The sequence below is a fragment of the Sminthopsis crassicaudata genome, chromosome 2 (genome assembly GCF_048593235.1).
Source record: "Sminthopsis crassicaudata isolate SCR6 chromosome 2, ASM4859323v1, whole genome shotgun sequence".
NCBI classification, from domain to species: Eukaryota; Metazoa; Chordata; class Mammalia; order Dasyuromorphia; family Dasyuridae; genus Sminthopsis; species Sminthopsis crassicaudata.
Genome location: NC_133618.1, coordinates 310,666,486 through 310,689,615, shown reverse-complemented (window position 1 = coordinate 310,689,615; position 23,130 = coordinate 310,666,486). Strand labels below are relative to the sequence as shown.

The 23,130-nt window shown below is 36.4% G+C and overlaps 2 protein-coding genes across 4 annotated transcripts in view; one reads left to right on the top strand and one right to left on the bottom strand.

Moving 5' to 3' along the window:
• The window catches only part of TMED8 (transmembrane p24 trafficking protein family member 8), a 27,551-nt gene extending 12,299 nt beyond the window's left edge, over window positions 1-15,252 (bottom strand). Inside the window, exons 1-2 of the mRNA XM_074289895.1 lie at window positions 15,039-15,252; window positions 1,247-1,334 (exon numbers count right to left, since the gene is read on the bottom strand). Coding sequence (XP_074145996.1) covers window positions 1,247-1,334; window positions 15,039-15,141 — 191 coding nt within the window. The 5' untranslated portion in view covers window positions 15,142-15,252. The remainder of the gene's footprint in view (window positions 1-1,246; window positions 1,335-15,038) is intronic.
• SAMD15 (sterile alpha motif domain containing 15) overlaps window positions 14,914-23,130 on the top strand; it is a 16,719-nt gene continuing 8,502 nt past the window's right edge. Inside the window, exons 1-2 of one of the 3 annotated variants that reach the window (XM_074289896.1) lie at window positions 14,914-16,569; window positions 22,121-22,219. In XM_074289896.1, coding sequence (XP_074145997.1) covers window positions 16,057-16,569; window positions 22,121-22,219 — 612 coding nt within the window. In that variant the 5' untranslated portion in view covers window positions 14,914-16,056. Of the gene's footprint in view, window positions 16,570-22,084; window positions 22,220-23,130 lie in introns of all 3 variants that reach the window. The other 2 variants (XR_012486456.1, XM_074289897.1) reach the window with 2 other exon arrangements.

Here is a 23,130-nt window from a genome sequence, read left to right as displayed (position 1 = left end):
GAAAAGGCAAAGGATACTGATAGTTCTCACATGTCCTCAGCTCCTCCCTACATCTATCCTCCTTGCCATCTACCTATGATGCAAGAAATCTTAAGTCGGTAACGATGAGGAAGAAGGAACAGAGAAGAAAAATTGAAAAATATCAATCTTAAGGATAAAAGTAATAATATTTTCACAAAACTTAAAGATCCTCTAAGAAAGATGCTTTTTTTGGCATACAGACTGCCTATTAAGAAACAGAAAACCCCCAAACATTTTTAAATAAATATACTGTGTGTTCTCCTCTTTATATATGTCTGAAAGTAACAGTAGTTGACATTTGTATTTTTCATAGCTTTTTATGATCTGGTTCCAATCTACTTCTCTAAATGACTCCTATTCATGAACTTTACTTCTGGCCAAATGATCTATTTGCTATTCCAAAGACACCATATATCCATCTTTTATTTCTATGCCTTTGCACAGGCTAGTAGTTCCCAGGCCTAGAAGATACTTCCTCCTCTTAAAATTCTTAGCTCTCTTTAAAGCTCTATTTGCCATTTCTCTTATAGGGTCTTTCTTGATCAACACTTTCCCCCAAGTGATTATTATACTCCACTCCCTTTTCCCATCCCAATTACCTTGATGTTTACTGTGTATATATTTTGTATTAATTTAAACGCTATATGTAATTTCCCAAGGTATAATGTAAGCTTCTTGAGGGTTAGGTATATTTTGTTTAACTTTGTAAGCATCATAGTGTCAGGCACACAGTAAGCTCTTTAACAAATACTTCATCATAAACTTAATCTCATTTGCTTTTCATAGCAACCCTATAATACAGGGGCTTATTGTTGTCCCTTATTATAGACAAGTAGACAGAAACCCAATCAGATGACTTTCCCACAGGCACAAAGATCTAAGATAGGATTTGAATCCAAGTACTAATTCTTAGCCTAGCACTCTCTTCATTACAGTAGGTTACCTTTCATTTGACCAAGAAATTATGTTTAAAATGTCTCAGTGATTCTGATTTCTGTAATAAAGTTTAATGAGAAAAGCAGTAGCTTAAAAATAGGTATCACAACTTATAAAACAAAATTCAGGACAGATTAACTGAGTAGGACAAAAAAGCACCTATTCCTTATTTTTACTTGTCTTTTCCTGAGGGTTGTTATTCTCTTCTTCACTTTGAGCCCTAAAGCAACAACAACAAAAATGTCTAATAAGTTCTGGGGCCTGTTTATTTCAGAGTTGCTCTTCCTACCTTCCAGGTGAGGATAAAGTTTCCTGATCAGAAGCAGTCATCATTGGGGAAGCAATATCACTTGTTCTGTGGTCTGGATCCTCATTTTCTGAGGAGGCAAAGAAACAAAAGAAAATAATTTAATATTCAAGAGAAGACAGGAAGTACACTGCTAATTATCTAGCAGATTTGCTTGGGAGATGGGGAGGGGGGTTAATCTCTCTTAACATTTACATTTTCAGGGCAAGGTCTTTATCTTATTTATCTGAACGATAAACACAAATTTTTTAAGTTATTCAAATCCAATATCCTATAATCACAACCTATTTGTATGACAAGAACCTATTTAACAAAAGGTGTCTTACCTATTTAACTCAGGTATGCTATAAATCAAGAGTAAACTATTTTTGGAAAGCAAGAAAATTCCAAATATGTATAATATAAGACCAGCCAAAGAAAGAAAAGAATATGGACAAAATAGACTGATAGACAAAACAGACATCTTTGAATCTATAATTCTATGACACAAGACTGAACCCATTCATTTATTCATTCCATTCAATAACGACTGACTGAATACTACTAAATGCTTGGAATACATAGGAAAGAAATGTTAATTTTCAAGAAAAATTCAAGCTTACTTATCTATAGTTTCTGATATTCATATTTTAAACTAATTTTTTGTGTTTGATTTTTCTTTGTTTTATAAAGCAATTGGAGTTAAGTGACTTGCCCATGGTCACATATAGCAAGTATTAAGTGTCTGAAGCCAAAGTTGAACTCAGGTACTCCTGATTTCAGGGTCAGTGCTCTATCCCACTGCTGAATCTAAATGCTCCTTTTTAAACCACTTTAAAAAATCAAAACATCTGTATAATCCTAGTTTTCTTCCATCTTTATTGCTTTTCATCCATGATTTCCCAAAGAAATCAGTAATTCTTCAAACACTTCTGACTTTTTCAATACTCACTAATTCATCTGGCCCTGGTGACTTGAATTCATTTAAAGTATCTGTGTACTAATGTCGTTATACTGAGCTTCAATTTCCTCTTGTTATTGTGAACTTTGATGTTTGAAAACCAATTTCATTAAACAAGATGACAGAAGCAAAATAAGATTTAAGTGGGTCTATCATCTATTAACAAATATATCAGCTTCCTGAGCCTTGTCCCTCAATTGATCATCATCTTGCTCTGAAAATAACTTAAATGTATGTAGGTTATTTTTTTCTTTACACAAGAAAACAATTTTTTTTTAAAAAAAGGAAATAGCAATGGATATAAAAGATAATATAAAATCAACTACTCCAATAATATTTTCAAAGATGTTTAAATACTGATCTTTACCAACATAAAAATACATCTAGAAAAGAAATACTTAAGGAAAGGTAATTTTCTACTGAATAAAAAGATAGAATACTTAAAAGGGACTAGTCTAAACCAGGATATTGGTATTATGATCTTCACAATATCTTGCCATGCTAATGTGTACATAAATGTTTTTAGAATTAGCAATAAAATACTTCTGAAAAATTCATTAAAATGGCTACATATATTTTTTAAGTTAAAAAGAATTCTCTAGATTATTTTTAAATTAAGTGATAGAGGTAGGCACTAGAAATAATATAACTAAGTTCAGAGGGGCAATAAGTTATGAAAGTAGATAGGAAGAGATATAATTCTATATTTAAAAATATAAGATAGAAAAATGCAGTACTGCTTTACAGGAGACAATTATATGACTCATTTTTTAATGTCTTATTTTAGTGAGTTAGAAAAAAAAAAAGAAAAATCAAGATGTACTGATAAAAGTACACAGTATCTGATAAAAGCAAAAATAAAAATTTGCAGGTATGTGCTTGGCCAAATGATTTCTGAAGCTCATTCCAACTCACAAGTCTTTGAAATTCAGCAAAACATGATATAATAGAAGAATAGTGAATGTACCCTTAAAAGTGGCAACAGTGTGCTTGAGAAGTCAAACAAGATAGAGGATGAAGAAAAAGTAAGTCCAAAATTAACTCCACAATTTATGATTCATAAAACAAAAGTAAGCATAGTCAAGTGAGAAAAGAAGTTAAATTTGAGAAGAACCCATTTTATACCTAATACAACTTTCAAAATGAGAGTTCTTTTTCCAGAGAATTTATTAGGCTAATATCAGGATTTCCTTCTTTGCTATAGATTCTTATTTAGTGTGCATTCCATGCTTCCTTCACTCCAACCCACCCCACCAATCAAAAAAAAAAAAAAAAAAAAAGGTTAAAAAAGCAAATGATTTGTCTATTAGAAAGGTCAAGGTTTTTCATAAGAGTTTCTAGAAAAGTATAAATCTAAAATGCTTGAGAAATAGCATCCTCACTCTTGGATTAGAAAATAACTATCCCATCTTTTTTTAGGTTTAATGGAATCAATAACATGAGTTATATTTACAGATGGGAGTTTTTAAAATTGTCAACATTAATTTTATTGTTGTCATAAGACCATGCAAAACCACCTTTCAAAACTTCCAAGTAGGATACCAAAAGATCTAAGTTTCAAATTCCTGATCTTGGATCATTAATACTAATATTACAGAATCATAGAAGTTTTAGGTTTGAAAAGGGCATTAAAAATCATCAGGTTTTATGTTTATTTTACAGATAGGGAAATTAGAGGCCCAGAGAAATGAAATGACAGGTCTAAAATCACAATGCTAGTAGTTATAGACAGAGGAAGAATTAAAATACCCAGATTTTCTGGGTCTTCCTTCCAATGTTTTTGTTGTTTTTTTTTCACTGAGACAGATACTAGACCATCACTTAGTTTGGCTCAGGAGAAGAGTTAAGACTGTTGACTTTGTAAAGCTCTACCTTACTGAAATCTAACTTACACTCAAGTCAAGACACCAATCAGTGATGTCACTGGTCTTTTTTGAGACTGAAGCACGGATAACATCACTGACACAATGATTACACTGCTGCCCTAGCAAGTAAAAATGTCAATCAACCAATCAATAAAAATTTAAGTGCATTTACAAAGTACTATGCAATAATCAAAACAAGCCCTAGGTAAAATTGATCTCAGCTGGTATTAATGCACTAATCTCACCCCCAAACTCCTTGGTATTCAGTTTGCATATGTTATTTATGTATGTACCTTAAAATGTACAGCTTCTCTCCCATGTTAAAGTGTAAGGTCTTTGAGAAAAGGGACTATTTAATTGTGTCTTTGTATCTCATTGCTTAACACATATTAAATGCTTATTGATGGATGAAAAATATATCATTTAAGACAAAAACATAGAAAACTAGATGATAAAAGGAATATTTGCTGTATAACAACAATTGTACATTGTATTATTTTAGAACTATGAATGACTGCATCAAATCTATTTCAAGAGTTTTAAGTATTCAATATCTTATGGATAAGACAGACATCTATCAAAATAGCAATGTGCTCTACTACAGAATTTCTTCCCTTAGTGCCCATAAAGACCCTCTACATTAAGACAAATAATACAACACTTATGCCAAGCATTTTACTTTTTGAAAAACAGCTTGTTCTTTTGGAAAATGAAGAACTCATGTCCCTAAGCAGAAGTTATTTCATATTAAATAAAACAAGTACATCTTGATAACTGAAGTATGGTAGCTCCAAGCTGTTTTCTTTCTTTAGTTAATAATAAACATGTGACTCTCTAAAAGGTATGCTTCAAGCAAATTTTAAATGAATCACAGTTTTTTGGAATAGTTGCAAGAGAATTACACACATACACACACAAAGAGATTCTTGGCTTATTCTCCTTTGAGAGAATATAACAATTTTTATTCAGTCTCATTCTTTTAGAAACTTAAGTTTCCTCTTAAGCCTACCACCATATTATAACAGAGCTAAGCCTAGTATTCCACATCTCCTACATTACGTTTTCATCCTAATCTTAAGCACTTTCTTGGATATTCCAATTGGAATCCTTTGGTACAATTGGAAATCTTTCAGAAATTGATTATAAGTATGGCTGGAAAAAACTCATCCATACTGGTCCCATCTGTTTTTCTTGATTAAATGTAAAAGATAGGAGGGATAGGTCAATTACCCTCTTAATTTCCAAATCTATCATAGTATCACTTTCCCAATAATCCAGGCTCAAAATCTTGGAGTCATCTTTGATTTGTTATTCTCTTTATGTCCTCAAATTCTAAGTTAAATCGAATGTCTCCTATCCCTCTCCTCCTTTCCATAAAAATAAAAAAATAAAAAAATTATCCCAAATTTGACCAAAAAAGAAAAAAAGAAAAGTGAAAAAAAAAAAAAACTTATGTGAAACCACAATTACATACAATTTGGTTTTTTAAAGTACAAAAGTACAGCATGTTATTTTCAAATTTTACCTCATTTGTTTCTTTCTAAACTTCCTTCTGTTAACTTCTATGGATATTTAACAATGCTCTGATAACCTGCTTTTATTTTGCTTTGGCAATAATACTGCTAGTTCCTTTTTCTCCCTCACATCCCCCCTTCTCCTGGCAAATGAAAAATGGAAAATTACAATCTTTAAAATAAATAAGCATAGTTAAGAAACATAAATCCACAAATGTGTCATTTCCACAAAATGAATTCTGCACTTTGAGTTCATTAATCCTTAGTCAGGAGGTAGGTAGGTAACATGTTTCATCTTTAATACTTTGGATTAATGGCTAGGCTTAGTTCCAAATTGATTATCAGAATGGCTAGACAAATTTACAGCTCCACTAGCAGTAAATTAATGTGTCTATTTTCCTTAAAGGCAGTCAGGTAGCACAGTGGTCTATAGAGCACGGCTCTGGAGTCAAGAAGACATGAGTTCAAATCTAGCCTCGGACAATTACAATTTGTATTACTCTGGGAAAATCACTTAACACTATTTGTCTCAATTTCCTCACCTATAAAATGAGCTGTAAAAGGAAATGGCAACGCACTCCATATATATGCCTAGAAAACCCCAAGTGGGGCCATGAAAGCACAACTGAAAATGATTCAACACATCTTTCCTAAGCCTCTCTAACATTTGTCATTTTACTTTTTTTGTCATCTTTGCCAATATATTGGGTGTAAAATGGAACTCAGAGCTGTTTTAATTTGTATCTAATTATGAGTAATTTGACAACATATTTTTATGTAGCTGTTGACAGCTTACATTTCCTCCTTTTAAAACTACCAGTTCATATCTTTTGATCATTTATCAATTTGGGGAATGGAATTAACAAAGTCTAATTAGCTTTATAATATCCTGAATATCAACATTTAAAATAAATTTGTTACAAATATTTTTCCAGTCAACTACTTACTTACTATATTTATTAATTTTTTTGTGCAAAAACTTTTCAATGTAATATAATTAAAACTATTTTGCCTTCTATAAGACTTAATTTCTTGTTTGGCCATGAACTCTTTCAGCTTTCATGTACTCTTTTTTTGTAAAGTTACAAAAGGTAATTTCTTCCTTGTTCCTCTTTTAATGAGGTGACTTTTCACATCTTGGTTATGTATCCATTTGAATTTATAGTGGTAAATGGTAGGAATGTTGATCTAAACCTAACTTCTGCCAGACCACTTTCCTGTTATCCCAAAAATTTCTGTTAGTCATTACCCACAACTGTTGCAGGTTTTCAGTTTATTTAATACTGTTACTATGTTCACTTCCTTCTCTATGTTATGTGCCTAATCTGCTCTGCTCATCAACTTTGCTATGCTTTGGCCATTAGCAAATAGCTTCAATGATTACTGTGTTTTATGGTTTACTCTAAAATCTAGATTACCAGATCCTGATTCTCTTGTAAAATTTTTTTTTCATTATCTTACTTGAGAAGATTGTTACTGTGTTATCAAAAATGTATCTGTTTATGTTTAGAAAAATTACACATATTTAACCTATATCTAATTGTTTGTTGTCTTAGGAGAGAGGGAAAGGAGAGAGAGAGAGAAGAAAAATTTGAAACACAAGATTTTGTAAATGGTGAATGTTTAAAACTATCATTGCATACATTTGGACAAATAAAATATTATTCCAAAAAAACTTATCTGCTAACCCAGATACATTTTGCTATATTTTCCCTATATATCAAAGTAATTCTTTCATAGTTTGGAATTAAATTGAAAAAATAAATTGATTAGCCAGTGTTATCATTTTTATTATATTAACAGAGCCTAACATAAGCAATCACTTTTATTTTCACCATCACTCTCATCAAATCTCTTTGGATTTTTATGAAAGCTTTCTTAGTCAACTTGACTCCATCCTTCTTTGCTTTAGTTCATTTGGAATACTTTTGTCATGCTGATTTTCATTAGATAACAGTTTCTACATTAGTGCAAGCGATGAAAGAGCTTTAAAAACTAGGAGACAGAAGTGCATTTTGTTAAATACCTCATTTTACAGATGAGGAAAGTGAGATCCAGAGATGTTAAATGGCTTTCCCAATGTCACATAGAAAATAAATCAAATAAAGGCCTCATTTCCAAAATATATAGAGAATTGACTCAAATTTTAAGACATCAAGCCATTATCCAATTGATAAATGTCAAAAGCTGTGAACTGACAATTTTCAGATGATGAAATTGAAACTATTTCTACCCATATAAAAAGGTGTTCCAAATCATTATTGATCAGAGAAATGCAAATTAAGATAACTCTTAGGTACCACTACACATCTCTCAGATTGGCTAAGACAAATGTTGGAGGGGATGTGGGGAAACTGGGACACTGATACATTGTTGGTGGAACTGTGAATAGATCCAATTGTTCTGAAGAGCAACTTGTAACTATGCTCAAAAAGTTGTCAAACAGTGCATAGTCTTTGACTCAGCAGTGTTACTACTGGGCTTATATTCCAAAGAGATCTTAAAGAAGGGAAAGGGTCCTGTATGTGCAAGAATGTTTGTGGCAGCCTTCTTTGTGGTGGCCAGAAACTGGAAATTGAAATGGATGCCCATCAATTGGAGAATGGCTGAGTAAATTGTGGTATATGCATGCTATGGAATATTACTGTTCTGTAAGAAATGACCAGCAGGATGAATACAGAGAGGCTTGGAGAGACTTACATCAACTGATGCTGAGTGAAATGAGCAGAACCAGGAGATCATCATACACAGCAACAACAATACTATATGAGAATGTATTCTGACGGATGTGGCTCTCTTCAACAGAGAGGATTCAATTCAGTTCCAATTGATCAGTATTGAATAGAATGCATATGTTTTGTCAATAAAAAGCTATAATAATAATTTTTTTAAAAATCAGAAAATCATGGTCCCCTGACTCCAAATTCGGTTTTCTTTCCATTGTATCATGCTGTTTCCTATCAAGTGGATGTGTAATCTCGAGTAAATTATTTAAGCTATCAATGGGTCTCAATTTCGTCAAATATAAAATGGGGAGTTGGGACCAGATGATTTTTAAGGTTTCTTTCCTATTCTAAAATTGTTTCATATAATTCCTTATTCTCCTTTATCTAAATCCTACCCATCTTTTTTATTTTATTTTATTATAGCTTTTTATTTACAAGATATATGCATGGGTAATTTTTCAACATTGACAATTGCAAAACCTTTTGTTCCAACTTTTCCCCTCCTTCCACCCCACCCCTTCCCCAGATGACAGGTTGACCAACACATGTTAACTATGTTAAAGTATAAGTTAACCACAATATATGTATATATGTCCAAACAGTTTAAATCCTACCCATTTTGCAAGATCCAGCTAAAAGGTTTGCCTTAACTGCCAGAGCATATTAAAAAATTTTATATATAAATATTATATATATATGCATATATGTATATATGTGTATATATATATATGTATATAGTCTCACATTGTCTCTCCAAATAAATTACAAGTTTGTTGGTGGAAATGATTATGTATTGTGTTTCCAAATTCTTAGCATTAATTAATGCATTCATTAGCATAATAATGAACATGTAAGTACTGGTGGAATAATAATTAACATGAATTATTCCATCATACTCCAATGGATATGTGATTTTATTTATATGTACACACACACACACACACACACACACACACACACACACACACACACACACATACACACACTCACTCACTCACTCACTACTAACTTACTCACTCCTTCCAAAGATGCAATTGAGAGATGGGTTGTAAAAAAGCTGTTCTTGACTCTGATACCATGTGACCACAGGCAAGTCACTTAATTAACCCTTTTCAGCCTTAGTCTCCCCAAATGTAAAATAATAATAAACACGATTTATAAGTGCCCTTTGCCCATGGGGTTGATGTGAAGATGAAATAATACATGTGATATAAAAAATTATGTAAAAATACATGTAAACACTAAAGAAATGCCAGTTATCACCTCTATCAATCCAAACCAACAATGCCTATCAATACCATGCTACTCTTGTCCATGCCATCTCTCCACATGCTACCCACTCTTCCATTGTATCCTCTGGAATGCTTGCCTCATAGGCACAAATTTACTTTCACCATCTTTTCTTCTCACACTTCTTCCATTTACTGACAATCATTAAAATCTGACTGTCCCATGAATACATAGCCTCTGGTTACTTTTTCCAGTATGATGCACTTTCATTCCATTGTTCTTAACTCACTGGCCAAAGTAGGGGAGTTGGACATTCTTTGCTCCCTATTGCCACTTTCAGGTTCTCCTTCTACCACCATTGCTAACTCTTTCCCCTTGGAGGTGTTTATCATTCATATCTTCTACCTAATCAAAATCCTGGTAGTTGTTATCCATAATGGGACTTCTTAAACTTTTACCATTTGTGACCTCTTTTCACCTAAGAAATATTTACATGACCCCAGGTATACACATATATAAAATAAGTATACAAATCAAAATTTTTTAATAATTATATTTTTATAACCCCCACATTCAGTTACAAGATTTCATATGGGGTCATAAACCACAGTTTAAGAAGCTGGGGTCTATAGACCTTCAGGGTACTTTCTTCTTCAATGAGTATATGGCTCATAATCTATCTCCTCCCCAACTCTTGCCTTCATACTAAGGATTTGAATATCCATATTGACACTTACTCAAACATTCTAAATGTTCAGATTCTCACTTTCCACGATCTATTCTTCTACTGCATCTTAGTCATACAAAAAGGTCATACTCTTGGATTCTGCCATTACCCACAAAGGTTCCATCTTTATGCTCAATCTGAAATTCTCTTAATTATACATAATCTATTGGCTTTTCACTTTTTGCTGTCCTTTGCCTTATAAAACCTTATTCTTCATTCCCCACTGTGACCCACAATTCTTTGACCCTTCAGTTTTCTCCCAAGCTATCAAGACTATACCCCATCTTGGTAAAAAAAAATTCAACTCTATATTACACTTTTCTCTTGAGTCTCTTGCACCCTTATTACATTGCTAACTGTATCCTGCTAAGCTTCAGCTTTAGATCATTCCTGTTATTCATTGCCTTTTCTCCTAAACATATGTTGGCTGAATGAAGGTGGAAAAAATCACGCAACCATTATGATTGGATCTATTACAAATTTATATTACACAACACCTCTACTGGGCCTTCCTTCTTTATTGGTAGGCAATCTATCCTTCTACACATATTTTGTCAACTCACTGTCCCACTCTCTATAGTGTTCTTCCAAATCTTTTCATTATTTCTCAAGCTCCCATGGCTTTCCCTTTCTTCCACCTTTTTAAACCTCATATTTACAGAAAAAGTTGAGGCTATTTACTGGGAGCTCTTTCTTCTTTCCTCCTTCTCATCTTATATCACTATCTCCTCTTTCATCCCTGTCTCACATGAAGAAACAACCCTACTCCTTGCCAAGGCAAACCCCTCCACTTACACAAGGAATCCCATTCCATCCTGTTTCTTCCACAGATTACTCTCCTTCACCTGGCTCCACCCTCCACCCCTCATACCTCCTCATCCCCATTTTCATTTATTTTCAATCTTTTCCTGTCTACTGACTCTTCTACTGCCCACAAATATGTCCATGTCCCTCCATACTGAAAAATAAAACTTCACACTTGATCCTTCCATTCCTATACTATCATCCTATATTTTCTGTCCTTTGCGGCTAAACTCCTTGAAAAAAAGCTACCTACAATAAAAATGCCTCCATTTCCTCCTCTTTTCTTGTCTTAACTCCTAATAATCAAGCTTCTGACTTCATTCTATTCAACAGAAACTGCTCTCTGGTTCCCAATCATCTCTTAATTGCCAAATCCAATCACCTTTTCTTAATCCTCATTCTTCTAGACCTTTCTGAAGGACTTTGATGTTGTTAGCCTCCTTCCCTTTGACAGTCCTCTCTAGGTTTCTGGAACACTGCTTTCTCCTGGTTCTCTTCCTATTTATTTAACCAGTCTTTTTCGATCTCCTTTGCTGTTCTTCATCTAGATCATATCTGCCAACTGTGAATGTAACATAAGTTCTGTCCTGGATCCTCTTTGCTTCTCTCTCTGCTATTTAACATGATGATCTTAGCAGGTCCCATGGATTTAATAATCATTTCTATGTTGATAATTCTCAAATCTACTTCTCTAGCTCTAATGTCTCTGTTGACCTCCAGTCACACTTCCCACTTCCTTTTTGACATCTCAAACTTGATTGTCTAGTGGACATCTTAAACTCAACATTTTATCAACTCATTATATTTTCTCCTAAAGCCTATCCACTTCCAATTTTTTTTAATCATTGCCAATGGCACCATCATTTTTCTAGTCTCCTGGACTCACAACCTGTTTGTCATCCTCTATTCCTTACCACCTTTCACCCTCCATATCCAATCTGTTGCCAAAGGCTGTTGATTTTGATGGGGGCTGTAGCCCCTTGATATTCCTTGTTTGATCTCCAACTCCATTTGGGACTTGGACTTTGATGTGGTCAAACCAGTTTGAGCTATCTGAGCTGGTTGGAGTTTTATAGCCCCCCCATTCTAATCTGCTCAAACAGACCAAATGTCAGAGCAGGAGAAGAGACTTCGGTCTCTACTCAAAAGATTACAAGAGAATCCTTATCTTATCTACATCACTCTCCTGAACCTCCTTAGATCAATGCATTTGAATAATTATGCTTTGTATAAAATAGGGAACCCAAAAATCTATTCTTTGCAAACTGGCCTTGTAACTTGCAGCCATTTTGCCCACCGACTCTCAGTGTTTCTATTCTAATCAATAAAGACTTTGTTTCTACACAGCCTTGAGTAGTGAAATTCATTCGCTAACGGACCGCCTGTTGGGACTTTGGGAAGGAGAAAGAGATTATTAGACCTCCTGAAAGGAACTGACCCATCTCGGTTTAGACCCTCAGTTTACTCCTCATCAATTTTACCTTTGCAACATTCCTCAAATACACCCCCTTCTCTTTCTGTGAGTAGCACTCTGGTCCAACATCCACCATCTCCTGCCTTTATTACTGAGATAGCCTACTACTGTGGATCTGTTTGCCTAAGTCTCTCTCCACTCCAGCACATCTTCTATTCAGCTCCCAAAGTGATTTTCCTAAAGCACAGGACCAACCATATCATTCCCATACTTAAAAATCTCCAATGGTTCATATTACCTACAAGATCAAACACAAAATCTTCTATCTCACATTCCAAGTTCTTTAGAACTTAGCCCTCTCCTAGTCTTTCTTACACCGTGGTCCCTTTTCCAATGACACTGACCCCCCCCCCTTGCTTTTCTGTGAACAAGACATTTCAACTTTGGGCTCCAGACACTTTCCCTAGCTCTTGCCCAGGGAGCACTCTCCTTCCTTATGGTCACCTTCCCTGAATTCCATCAGATCTCAGCTAAAGTCTTACTTTATACAGGAAGTTTTTCTTAATCTCTCTTAATTCTAGTGCCTTTCCTCTGTTAATTATTTATTTATCTGGTGTATAGTTTGTTGTGTCTTCCATAACATTATGACCTGCTCAAGGGCAAAGACTGACTGCCTTTTAGCTTTTCTTTGTATCCCCGGTGCTTAGGAGAAATAGTAGGCACTTAATAAATAACTTACCAACTTTAAATTCCATTATTGCAATGCAGTGTCACATAGTTTGTTGAGAAAGGTAGGAGGAAATGGGAATGTGTTTCAAAGGGGACCTTGACATACTCCCTTGAGTGTTCCCTGTATTTAGTAGCCCGGGAAAAATCAGTGAAAGGAGGGTCCAGCCGAAAGCCGAGGAAAAATGTTCAAAGACAATAGCACGCTATGACATTTTAAGCTTCCACAGATAAGCCACGGAAACAGTTGTCAGGTTCCCTTCCTTCATCTTTTGGAGAGGAAGGGGCTGGAGACGTGTGGGAGGGAATAAGGAAAACAAGTAGGAAAGAGGGCTCTGGATACCCCCAGCTCTAACCAAAGAGAAGCTATGGAACAGACCTAGTTCCAACACGGGTCCTCCAGGCGGCCAAACCGGCGCTCTTCTGTACTACTGATGGCACTCTTACAGATAATGTTTATGCCTTGATTTTAAAAAGTCTGAAGATTATCATGACAAATTAGGCTTCATTTTACTTCCTCAAAAGTAACACCAGTGACCCCCCTCTTGTAGAGGACCGGGAAGGTGATAGGGAAAAGAGGGGGTTTTCGGAGTTTATTTCTCGTTGAAGGAACCCGATGCCAAATGACCCGATGTCAGTGAGGTGGGCGAGATCAAGAGGGGCGGCATAAGCTGGGAATGGAGGGAGCCGAGAACAAGCTGAGGTGCGGGGGTGGGCGGGTGGAGGAAGGAGGATGTCGGACGGCTGGCGGGGCCAGCGGAAGGAGGAAGGACGGCAGATGCACTGCGCAGAGCCCTAGATGCAGAGATGTAGTTTGCTGAGCACCACAAGTGGTCTCGGGAAGACCTCCTTCATTTATTCATAAAGTTGTGTGATGTGGGCAAGCCGTTCACATCAGTCTTTCAGGTTTCCGTTTCGGCGCTATGCAAGGGAAAGGCTGGAATGACGACCTAGCTGCCGAGGAGTTATCTTCTAGTGGGTATCCGTCTCCTCAGCCGGGTGGGGACTGCGGACTACTCAGAGTAAGGCTTAAGAGGACAACAATAATGAATGTGTAGGGTTATAAAAGAAACCACAGTCTGGGAGAAGAGATAGCACTTTTCCCCTCCAAGTTCTCAAGCTGCAGGACTCCCAGCATTCAGCACAGTGCCCGGTACACACAGGCGCTTAATAAGTGCTCTCGGGCTGACTGACACGTATCTGCTAGTGGACTTCAAGTCAAGACTCCCAAATCTAAGGTCCCCTCCAGTCCCAGAGGCAAGGCCTGAGGCAATGGCAGATAAAGCAAAAGGAGCGGGGGGTTGGGGAGCAAAGTGTGCGTGAGGAATGGGGGCTAAGAAGAGGGGGTCTCGGGTAAAGAGACCGTCAAGGCTTGGGGCTATAAAGAAGGCGAGGCGAGGCGAGGGCGGCGACCGGGGGCAATCGAGGGACGCCACAGTCCGGACTGGGCGCGAGTGGAAAGCGCGAACATTCCTAAACAGGGGGAGAAGTTCGCCGAGAGCAGCAACTCGGCGCAGTAAAGGGGCTGAGAGGGAGGGGAGCCGCAGCGGGGGGAGAGCGTGTGTCCATCCTGCAGGGGTGGGGCTCAGAGGTCCGGGTCCACACGTCCTCTCCGGGGTGCGTACAAATCCGTCACACCCAGGGGTGCAAGCGCGGGCTAGGCAATGAGCATTTATTAAGCGCCTAGCGTATGCCGGTAGACCGCAGAGATACAAAGTGTCAGAGCAGGAGATACAAAGAAAGATCAAGACTGAGAGGAAGCCGTATAGGGAAAGGCGGTGGGGGGGACCCCTTCATTACAGGGGTTCCCAGCTTCTAGAGCACGTACCTGTGGCTGGGGCCGAACAGTCCCCAACTCCGACTCCAGCCTCTATCCCGTCGCCTCCAGGGTTCAAGAACCCAGAACCCGAAGTGAGGAGCGAGTCCGACATCTGCAGCCCAGCCCAGGCCAGCCCAGCTCAGCTCAGCTCCTCCTCAGCCTGTCGCACGGCAGCTGAGAGCTAGCAAGCCAGCCAGAGAACGAACTTGCTCCGGAAACAGCCGAAGCCCGAGGCCCGCGACAAGACGGAAAAAGCCGAGGGCCGAGAGAGCCGGACCGGAAGGAGCCTTCACAGGCGCTGCCTTCCCCCCAAAGTTCCGCCTCATTCAGGGCCCGTCCGCCCCAGCTCTGGCTAGTAGGAGATAGTAAAGAAAACTAGTAAAGTAGGAGACGGGAACAGAACATTAATCAGAGCCTCTTTTGGTAATACTTGTTTTAGGCCACGGCTAGAAAGAGCGAAGGGAGGTTAGGGGACGGTTAGTCAAGGGCACTTCCGGAAGTCGTGGTCTCTATGGAGACGCTCCCGGAAGTGCAGGTTGCCACGGAGGCCAGGAGCGTCCTCCTCCCCACGCAACAATGGCGGCTTCGCCTCAGGATTATATCTTCAAGCCTGGGCGTGATGACAACCCAGAGACTCCCGGCTCTGAGGGAAAAGCAACCCCGCGGCCGCCTCTAGAGGAGACTTTTTAGGACCGTAGAGTCCCACAGGGAGCGGGGTATCCTTCAAGATACCAGGTTTGGGGACTTCTCTCGGCCTAAGCAAACGCTTCCTAAAACCACAGGGTCGAGGGTCCCGGAGGTAACTCAGGCAGAAGCTCCTTAGTTCATTAAAAGCCAGACCCGGAAGGAAACGTCCCTTACAAAGGCAGAGCTAGAGATTGCTAAGGAAACTGAGGCAGCGATTTCTCTGGGTGCCGAAGTCCAGTCCCAGAGAGGTAAGGCCGGGACTACTCGTGGGGACTTAATAGGGTCCTTCACAGGAAGAGCTAGAGATTCCTAAGGGACCGAGGCCGAGACTTCTCAGAACATGGAAGTGGAAGTCGAGCTCCAGAAAAAATTAGAGCCAAAGATTCCAGAGGCAACTAGGCCTGGGGAAAGAATGAGACCTGGATTTCCTAAGGAAGGCATACTAGACATGAGCAAACCCAGGTATTCCATGGAAAGCAGTGAGGGCGAGGTAGACAGCAAGGTGTTGGAATCGGCCACAGATGAGGAGCCGCAGATATCCTCCTCAGACAGTGCGGTAGAGTCATCGAAACGGCTCTTAAGCATTCAGAGGTTCTACAGGCCCAGAATCAAGTCCTTAAAAACCCACCCCTCATCCGAGCTTAAGAAAGAAAGTATTGATGGAAAGAAATTTAAAAGATCTCTTAAGGAAATGAAGAAAAAAGAGGTAGCTGTGCTTCAACCCAGTTCAGAACCCGAGGTCCCAATACAACCCCAAACTGAGAGCGATGTTGAGACACAACCTTTTTACTTCACATGGACCCCAGAAGACGTTGCAGAGTGGATTAGCCAACTAGGGTTCCCCCAGTACAAGGTAATAATGATTAGTTCCCATTTACACATAGATGTCCGGTGTATGAAACACTTTCCTTTCCTGGACACTATGAATCTCCATTTTATCAATGAAAGAACACTGAACTTTACTTACTAGCACACTATTGACTAGTAGATGAATTCAGGACTCCAGGAAAATCATAACTTTCTTCCACAACATCTTTTTCTCCCACTCATCCCCCTGCATTTGGCCCAGTTCTTCAGTAGAAATATAGAAATGAATAAATATTTTTAAATTGCATAGAGCATTATCTGTGATTAAGAAATCTGGGTTCTAATTCTGGCCCTGTCACTGTCCGGATGTGTGATGTTGAAAAAAATCATTTAACCATTTCTAAATTGAGAATAAGTTGTCTAAGAAATACACGTGTGAAGAACTTTAAGCTCTATAAATTCAGGGCATATTTTAGTTACTTAACTAAATTATCATTCAACAAGGTTATCCTCTGGTATCTCATTGTAATATGGAAGTGACACTAGATTGTTGAAGGCTGTGGCAGGAGACGCAGCTTGATTTTAGTGGATAGAAGGGTTATAACATAACTAGCTGTATGCCCTAAGGAAAATCATCTAAATTTTTAAAAAGATTTTTTTAGGGTACTAAGACTCAAGTTAAATGAAGGTTAAGTCTTCTTTGAAAATTCCCTATGGTGATGAAATCACTGGTAGGAATGAATGTATATGTATACACACATGTGTATATGTATGTGCATGTATTCACATAGGCAAAAATGAAACAGCTTCTGCTGTCTGTAACAGTGTATGGAAGGGAATTGGAGGCGGGAGGATGAAACTAGCTAGCCACTGTGGAGATCAAGAGAGGCCTCATAACTAACCGATCCAGACTGATCCCCCAAAGGGAATAAAACTACATAACCTTGAATCCAGCAGTGTTACTGAGTCTGTATCCCAAAGAGATCATAACACAGGGGCATGAACCCACATGTGCAAAAATGTTGGTAGCAGCTCTTTTTGTGATGGCGAGGAATTAGAAATGGACTGCAAGGCCATCAGTTGGGGAATGAATGAATAAGTCATGGTCTGTGAACATAATGGAATTTTATTGTTCTATAAGAAATGATGAGCAGGCTGATTTTGAAAAAGCCTAAAAGACTGACATGAATTGATGTAAGTGAAGTAGAACCAGGAGAACATTATACACATTAGTACAAAATTGTGTGATGATCGACTATGATAGACTTTGCTTTTCTCAGCAATACATTGATCTATGACAATTCCAATAGTCTTAGGATGGAAAGTGACAACCAGAGAGAGGACTATGGAGACTGAATGTGGATCAAGGCATAGTATGTTCACCTTTTTTTGGTTAACTTTTTCTTTCTTATGGTTTTTCCCTTTTGTTCTAGTCTTTCTTTTACAACATGACAAATATGGAAATTTGTTTAAAATTATTGTACATGTATAACCTATATCAGATGGTTTGCTGTCTTAGAGAAGGGGAAGTTAAGGGAGGCAGGGAGAAAAAAAATGGAACTCAAAATCTTATAAAAATGTTGAAAATTATTTTTAAATTTAATTGGAAAAATAAAATACTATTGAATGAAGAAAAAAAGGGTAGGCCTCATGAAGGTTAGCTATTTCAGAACTTGTTCTATGCAGTTTCTGCCAATTGGCCTATTTTCTGCACACACTACATAACTTATCTTCCCTCTTGATATTTGCACAAATTTGGTCCTTCAAGGTTCAGCTCAAGTTTCTGGAATAAGAGGTCAAACAGTTTACATATATTTTCCCATTCTTGGGAGTTCTTCCCTCCCCAACAATTTTAATTAACTCAATATAAGGATTCTATCTCTAGTCCTATAGTAGGAATAATTGTTGACAACTATTCTTCAGATAGGTTCTTCAATGCCTTTTCCATGTTATAATGACAGCTCTATGACCAAACATTTAAGAGAACTCTGATTATAGTTTACATAAATATATGTGAGCAGTCTGATAGTTTATAACATTCTAATTAAAAGAATCAGTAATAGAAAATTATTTTATTAGAAAAAAGTAAAATGCTAATTCTGACAAAGTATAAAATATGAGAGGGTGATGGAAGGAATCCTCTTAATTAGGTTTTTTTTTTTCATAATAGGGTACCACCAGGCCCAAATTATGTTATTTCTAATTCCCAGTAATTATATTGTATCAACCCTGAAGTTATATACTTCCAGATAGCTATCACATTTTGTAATTAGTATTTTGGGCCTGTTATAACTATAGCCAAATTGCTAAAAATGTTCAAATGCTAGTGATTTTACAAGTCATCACTAAAAATGAATCATTTTTATTCTTTCCACAGAGATACTGATTTAAGATTTTAAAAAAAGTTTTAATTTATATTTTTAATATTTTGATACAAAATTCTTAAATTTATATGTGAAAAGGCTTTTTCTTGATTCACTTGTCATACATATATCAGACATATCATATGACAATACACATATTAAAGAGGGCTTGACCTTGATTTTTAAAGCAATTAGAATTTAACATGTGCAGAATATCCCCAAGGTATAGAACTCTCTTTAAATTCAAATTAAAATGATGATCTTTCCAAAACTATTAGAGTCCTTAGGGCAATTCTAATTTTGCTTTGCAAGATAACAAATTCTTTTTAGAAGAGTTAGAGATCAATAAAAATTATAACAGAGGGAAGTAAACAAATCAAACTATGTTGCTGTAACATTAAAAAGAGAGAGAAATAAGTCCTGGTCAAATAAACTCTGTGGCAATACCAAGGAAATAGGCCACAGTGAGATTGATACAAGTTCTTTTCCATAAAAGGAATTGGGGGGAAGGGAGGAGCAAGGAAAAATTTTAAGTTTCTAAGAGGAGAGTGAATGAATGAATTGATGTAAATATTAAGTTCTTAATTATGTAAGGGAAACCACAGGGTGCAGTAAATAAAGCATTTACAACTAGAAAGATTCAGCTTCATGAGTTCAAATCTGGCCTAAGACACTTACTAGCTGGGTAATCCTAGGCAAGTTACCTAAACCCATTTATCTCAGTTCCTTGTCTGTAAAATGAGCTAAAGGAGGGAATGGTGAATCCCTCCAATATTCTGCCAAGAAAAACTCAAAAAGAAGACTGAAAAACAACTTTAACAACAAATGTACAAAGCACTGTGTTAAGTGCTGGGAATACAAATAGAAATGTGAACCCACTAGTTTAGTATTTGTCTTTGTGCAGTTCTTAGCACAATAGTTATACCAGGTTGTTTAGGAAAAATTATAGCAAATAAGAATCTACTACAGAATGGGGAAGTATCAGAATTAGGGACTGAGGTATTGGAAGGGGGGAGGAAGTAAAAATTATATTAGGGATGAGGAAAAAGAGCAGGTCTTGAGATATTCAAACTTTTTTATTTTTTCAAAATACGTGCAAAAATAGTTTTCAATATTTATCCTTGCAAAACCTTGTATTCCAATTTTTTCTCCCTGTCCGCCTTCCCCCTCCCCTAAACAGCAAGCAATCCAACATAAGTTAAATATGTGCAGTTTTTCTAAACATATTTTCGCATTTATCATGCTGCACAAGGGGAAAAAAAAAAACAGATCAAAAAGGAAAAAAATAAGCAAGCAACAAAAAAGGTGAAAATACTGTCAGTCCCCCATGGTTCTTCCTCTGGATGTATATGGCTCTCTCCATCACAAATTCACCTCAATCACCTCATTGTTGAAAAGATCCAAGTCCTTCATAGTTGATCATTACATGATCTTGTTGCTGTGTACAATGTTCTCTTGGTTCTACTCGCTTCACTTAGTATCAATTCATATAAGTCTGGGCCTTTCTGAAATCATCCTGCTCATAGTTTCTTACAGAGCAATAATATTCCATATCATAAATATACTATGACTTAATCAGCCATTCCTCAATTGATAGGCATCTACTCAGTTTCCAGTTCCTTACCACTTCAAAAAGGGCTGCCACAAACATTTTTATTATACATGAGGGTCTTTTTTCCTTTTTTATGATCTCTTTGGGATACAGACTCAGTAGAGATAATGCTGGATCAAAAGGTATATGTATAGTTTGATAGCCCTTTGGGCATAGTTCTAGTATTTTTTCATATGATTAAAAATTGTTTTAATTTCTTCATCTGATCTTTGACCATTTAAAAATTGGAGAATGGCTTGTATTCTGATATATTTAAGTCAATTCTCTACATATTTTAGGAGTGAGGCCTTTATCAGAACTCTTGAATGTAAACATTTTTTCCAAGTTTTCTGCTTCCCTTTTCATCTTGACTGCATTGGTTTTGTTTGTACAAACCTTTTAAATTTAATGTAATCAAAATTATCCATTTTGCATTTTATAATGTTCTCTAGTTCTTTTTTGTCCATAAATTCCTTCCTTCTCCACATTTCTGAGAGGTGTGGATTATCCCCTGTGCTCTTAATTTATTTATAATATCACACTTTATGTCTAAATCATGAACCCATTTCGACCTTATTTTGGAATAGGGTGCTAGTGTTAGTCAATGCCCAGCTTCTACCATACTATTTTTGAATTTTTCCCAGAAATTTTTGTCAAATAATGAGTTCTTATCCTAGAAACTGGAGTCTTTGCGTTTATCAAACACTAGATTACTATTGTCATTGACTATTGTCAAACATTTTAATGCATACTTTGTAAGAAGTCATAAATACCTTGGAACAACAACTGATTATAAGCTTTCAGTTAAAAAAAAATCCTCAATTTCTTTTTCTTATTGCTATCTTAAGCTAAGAGTTAATTTTCTTTTCCTTTAGTTTATTACAATGTTAATTTGAGATCCTCTATTTCTCCTTCAGTTTAAAAACTGATTGTGGAATAAAAAAATAAATAATGATTGTAGCATGAAAGAAGAATCAACCTGCATTTTTTTTTTCTGAGAGATAGTTGGGGTTATGACTTGTCCAGGATCACACAGCTAGGAAGTGTTAAGTGTCTGAAGCCAAATTTGAACTCAGGTCCTCCTGACTTCAGGGCTGGTGCTTTATCTACTGTGCCACCTAACTGCCCCTCAACCTGCATTTGTATTTTTTTTATTATAGCTTTTTATTTATAAGATATATGCATGGGTAATTTTACAGCATTGACAATTGCCAAGCCTTTTGTTGCAATTTTTCCCCTCCTTCCCCCCTCCCCCAGATGGCAGGTTGACTAATAACATGTTACATATGTTAAAATGTAAATTAAATACAATATACGTATACATGTCCAAACAGTTATTTTGCTGTACAAAAAGAATCGAACTTTGAAAGAGTGTACTATTAGCCTGTGAAGGAAATCAAAAATGCAGGCAGAAAAAAATAGGGGGATTGGGAGTTCTATGTAGTATCAACCTGCAATTTTAAATTTCATTAGGTAGTTAACTAGTGTGGTAAGCCTAATTTAAAAAAAAAAAAAAAGTGTAATTACAGTGGAAAATAAAGTTTACTTTTTTAAGCATAGGATTAGAAACAATCATGATTTCTATTTCTTTCTTTTGCTGCCTGCAGTACATCTTTCAAGTGACATTCTTGTTGTACTGACAGGAATGTTTTACAACAAATTTCATCAATGGCCGAAAACTCATCCATGTTAATTGTTCAAACCTTCCTCAGATGGGGATAACAGATTTTGAGGACATGAAGGTGAGCAATTCCTTTATATGTCTGAAATTAGTTGACTATCATCTTTCTTAAAAATTGGTCCCTTCTTCCTGACTTTCCCTTATTTCTCTAAATTGGATACCTTCATGTTCCCAAATCTTCTAAGCTAAAAAAAAAAAAAACAAAACCCTGTCATCTTCGAATCTTTCCTCTACTCTACTTCTCATTTGTTATATTCTCTATCCTTTTCCATTTTGAACTTCATTACCCAAATTCATACCCTTATCATTTCATTCCTGGATTAATTAATATCTTAAGTGGTTTTCCTATTTGGCTCAACAAATGTCATTTGACCATAAAACAGTGTAGTTTTTTTTCACAAGTAAATCCTAAATTTGATACTAGTGGGATGACGCTGAGAAAAATTACTTAATCTCTCTCAGTCTAAAGTTTTAAGTTTTTTTTTTTTTTAAATTTCTAAAATGAGGGAGGTTAGATGATATATGGACTAATTAATGTATTAATTTTTTTAGCTATAGTTACAGGAATATTTCAATCACTAGAAAGGAAAAGACATTGTTTTATGAGTATAAAAACAATGGTATGATCATCATTATCTATTGTTTCTAATTAAGCTGATAACTGAACTTATAAAGAATCAGTTTAGATAAATTGTTGTAATTTTTTCCCCAAAATTTATTTTAAAAAGCAGAACAAGAAAAACAAAAAAGGAATATAAAACAAAATGAAACAAACAAACAAACAAAAAAAACCATTGTCATGTGCATAGCAGAACATCAAGGAGGATTTAAAATATATATCAAAAAATTATCAGATCAAGAAAGTGTGTGTGTGTATGTGTGTATGTATAATATGTAGAAGAAATTATATTCATGAGTGTCTTGTCTTTTCCTTACTTCCTTGTAAATTGTTCTTTGTTCTCTGCTGCTAAC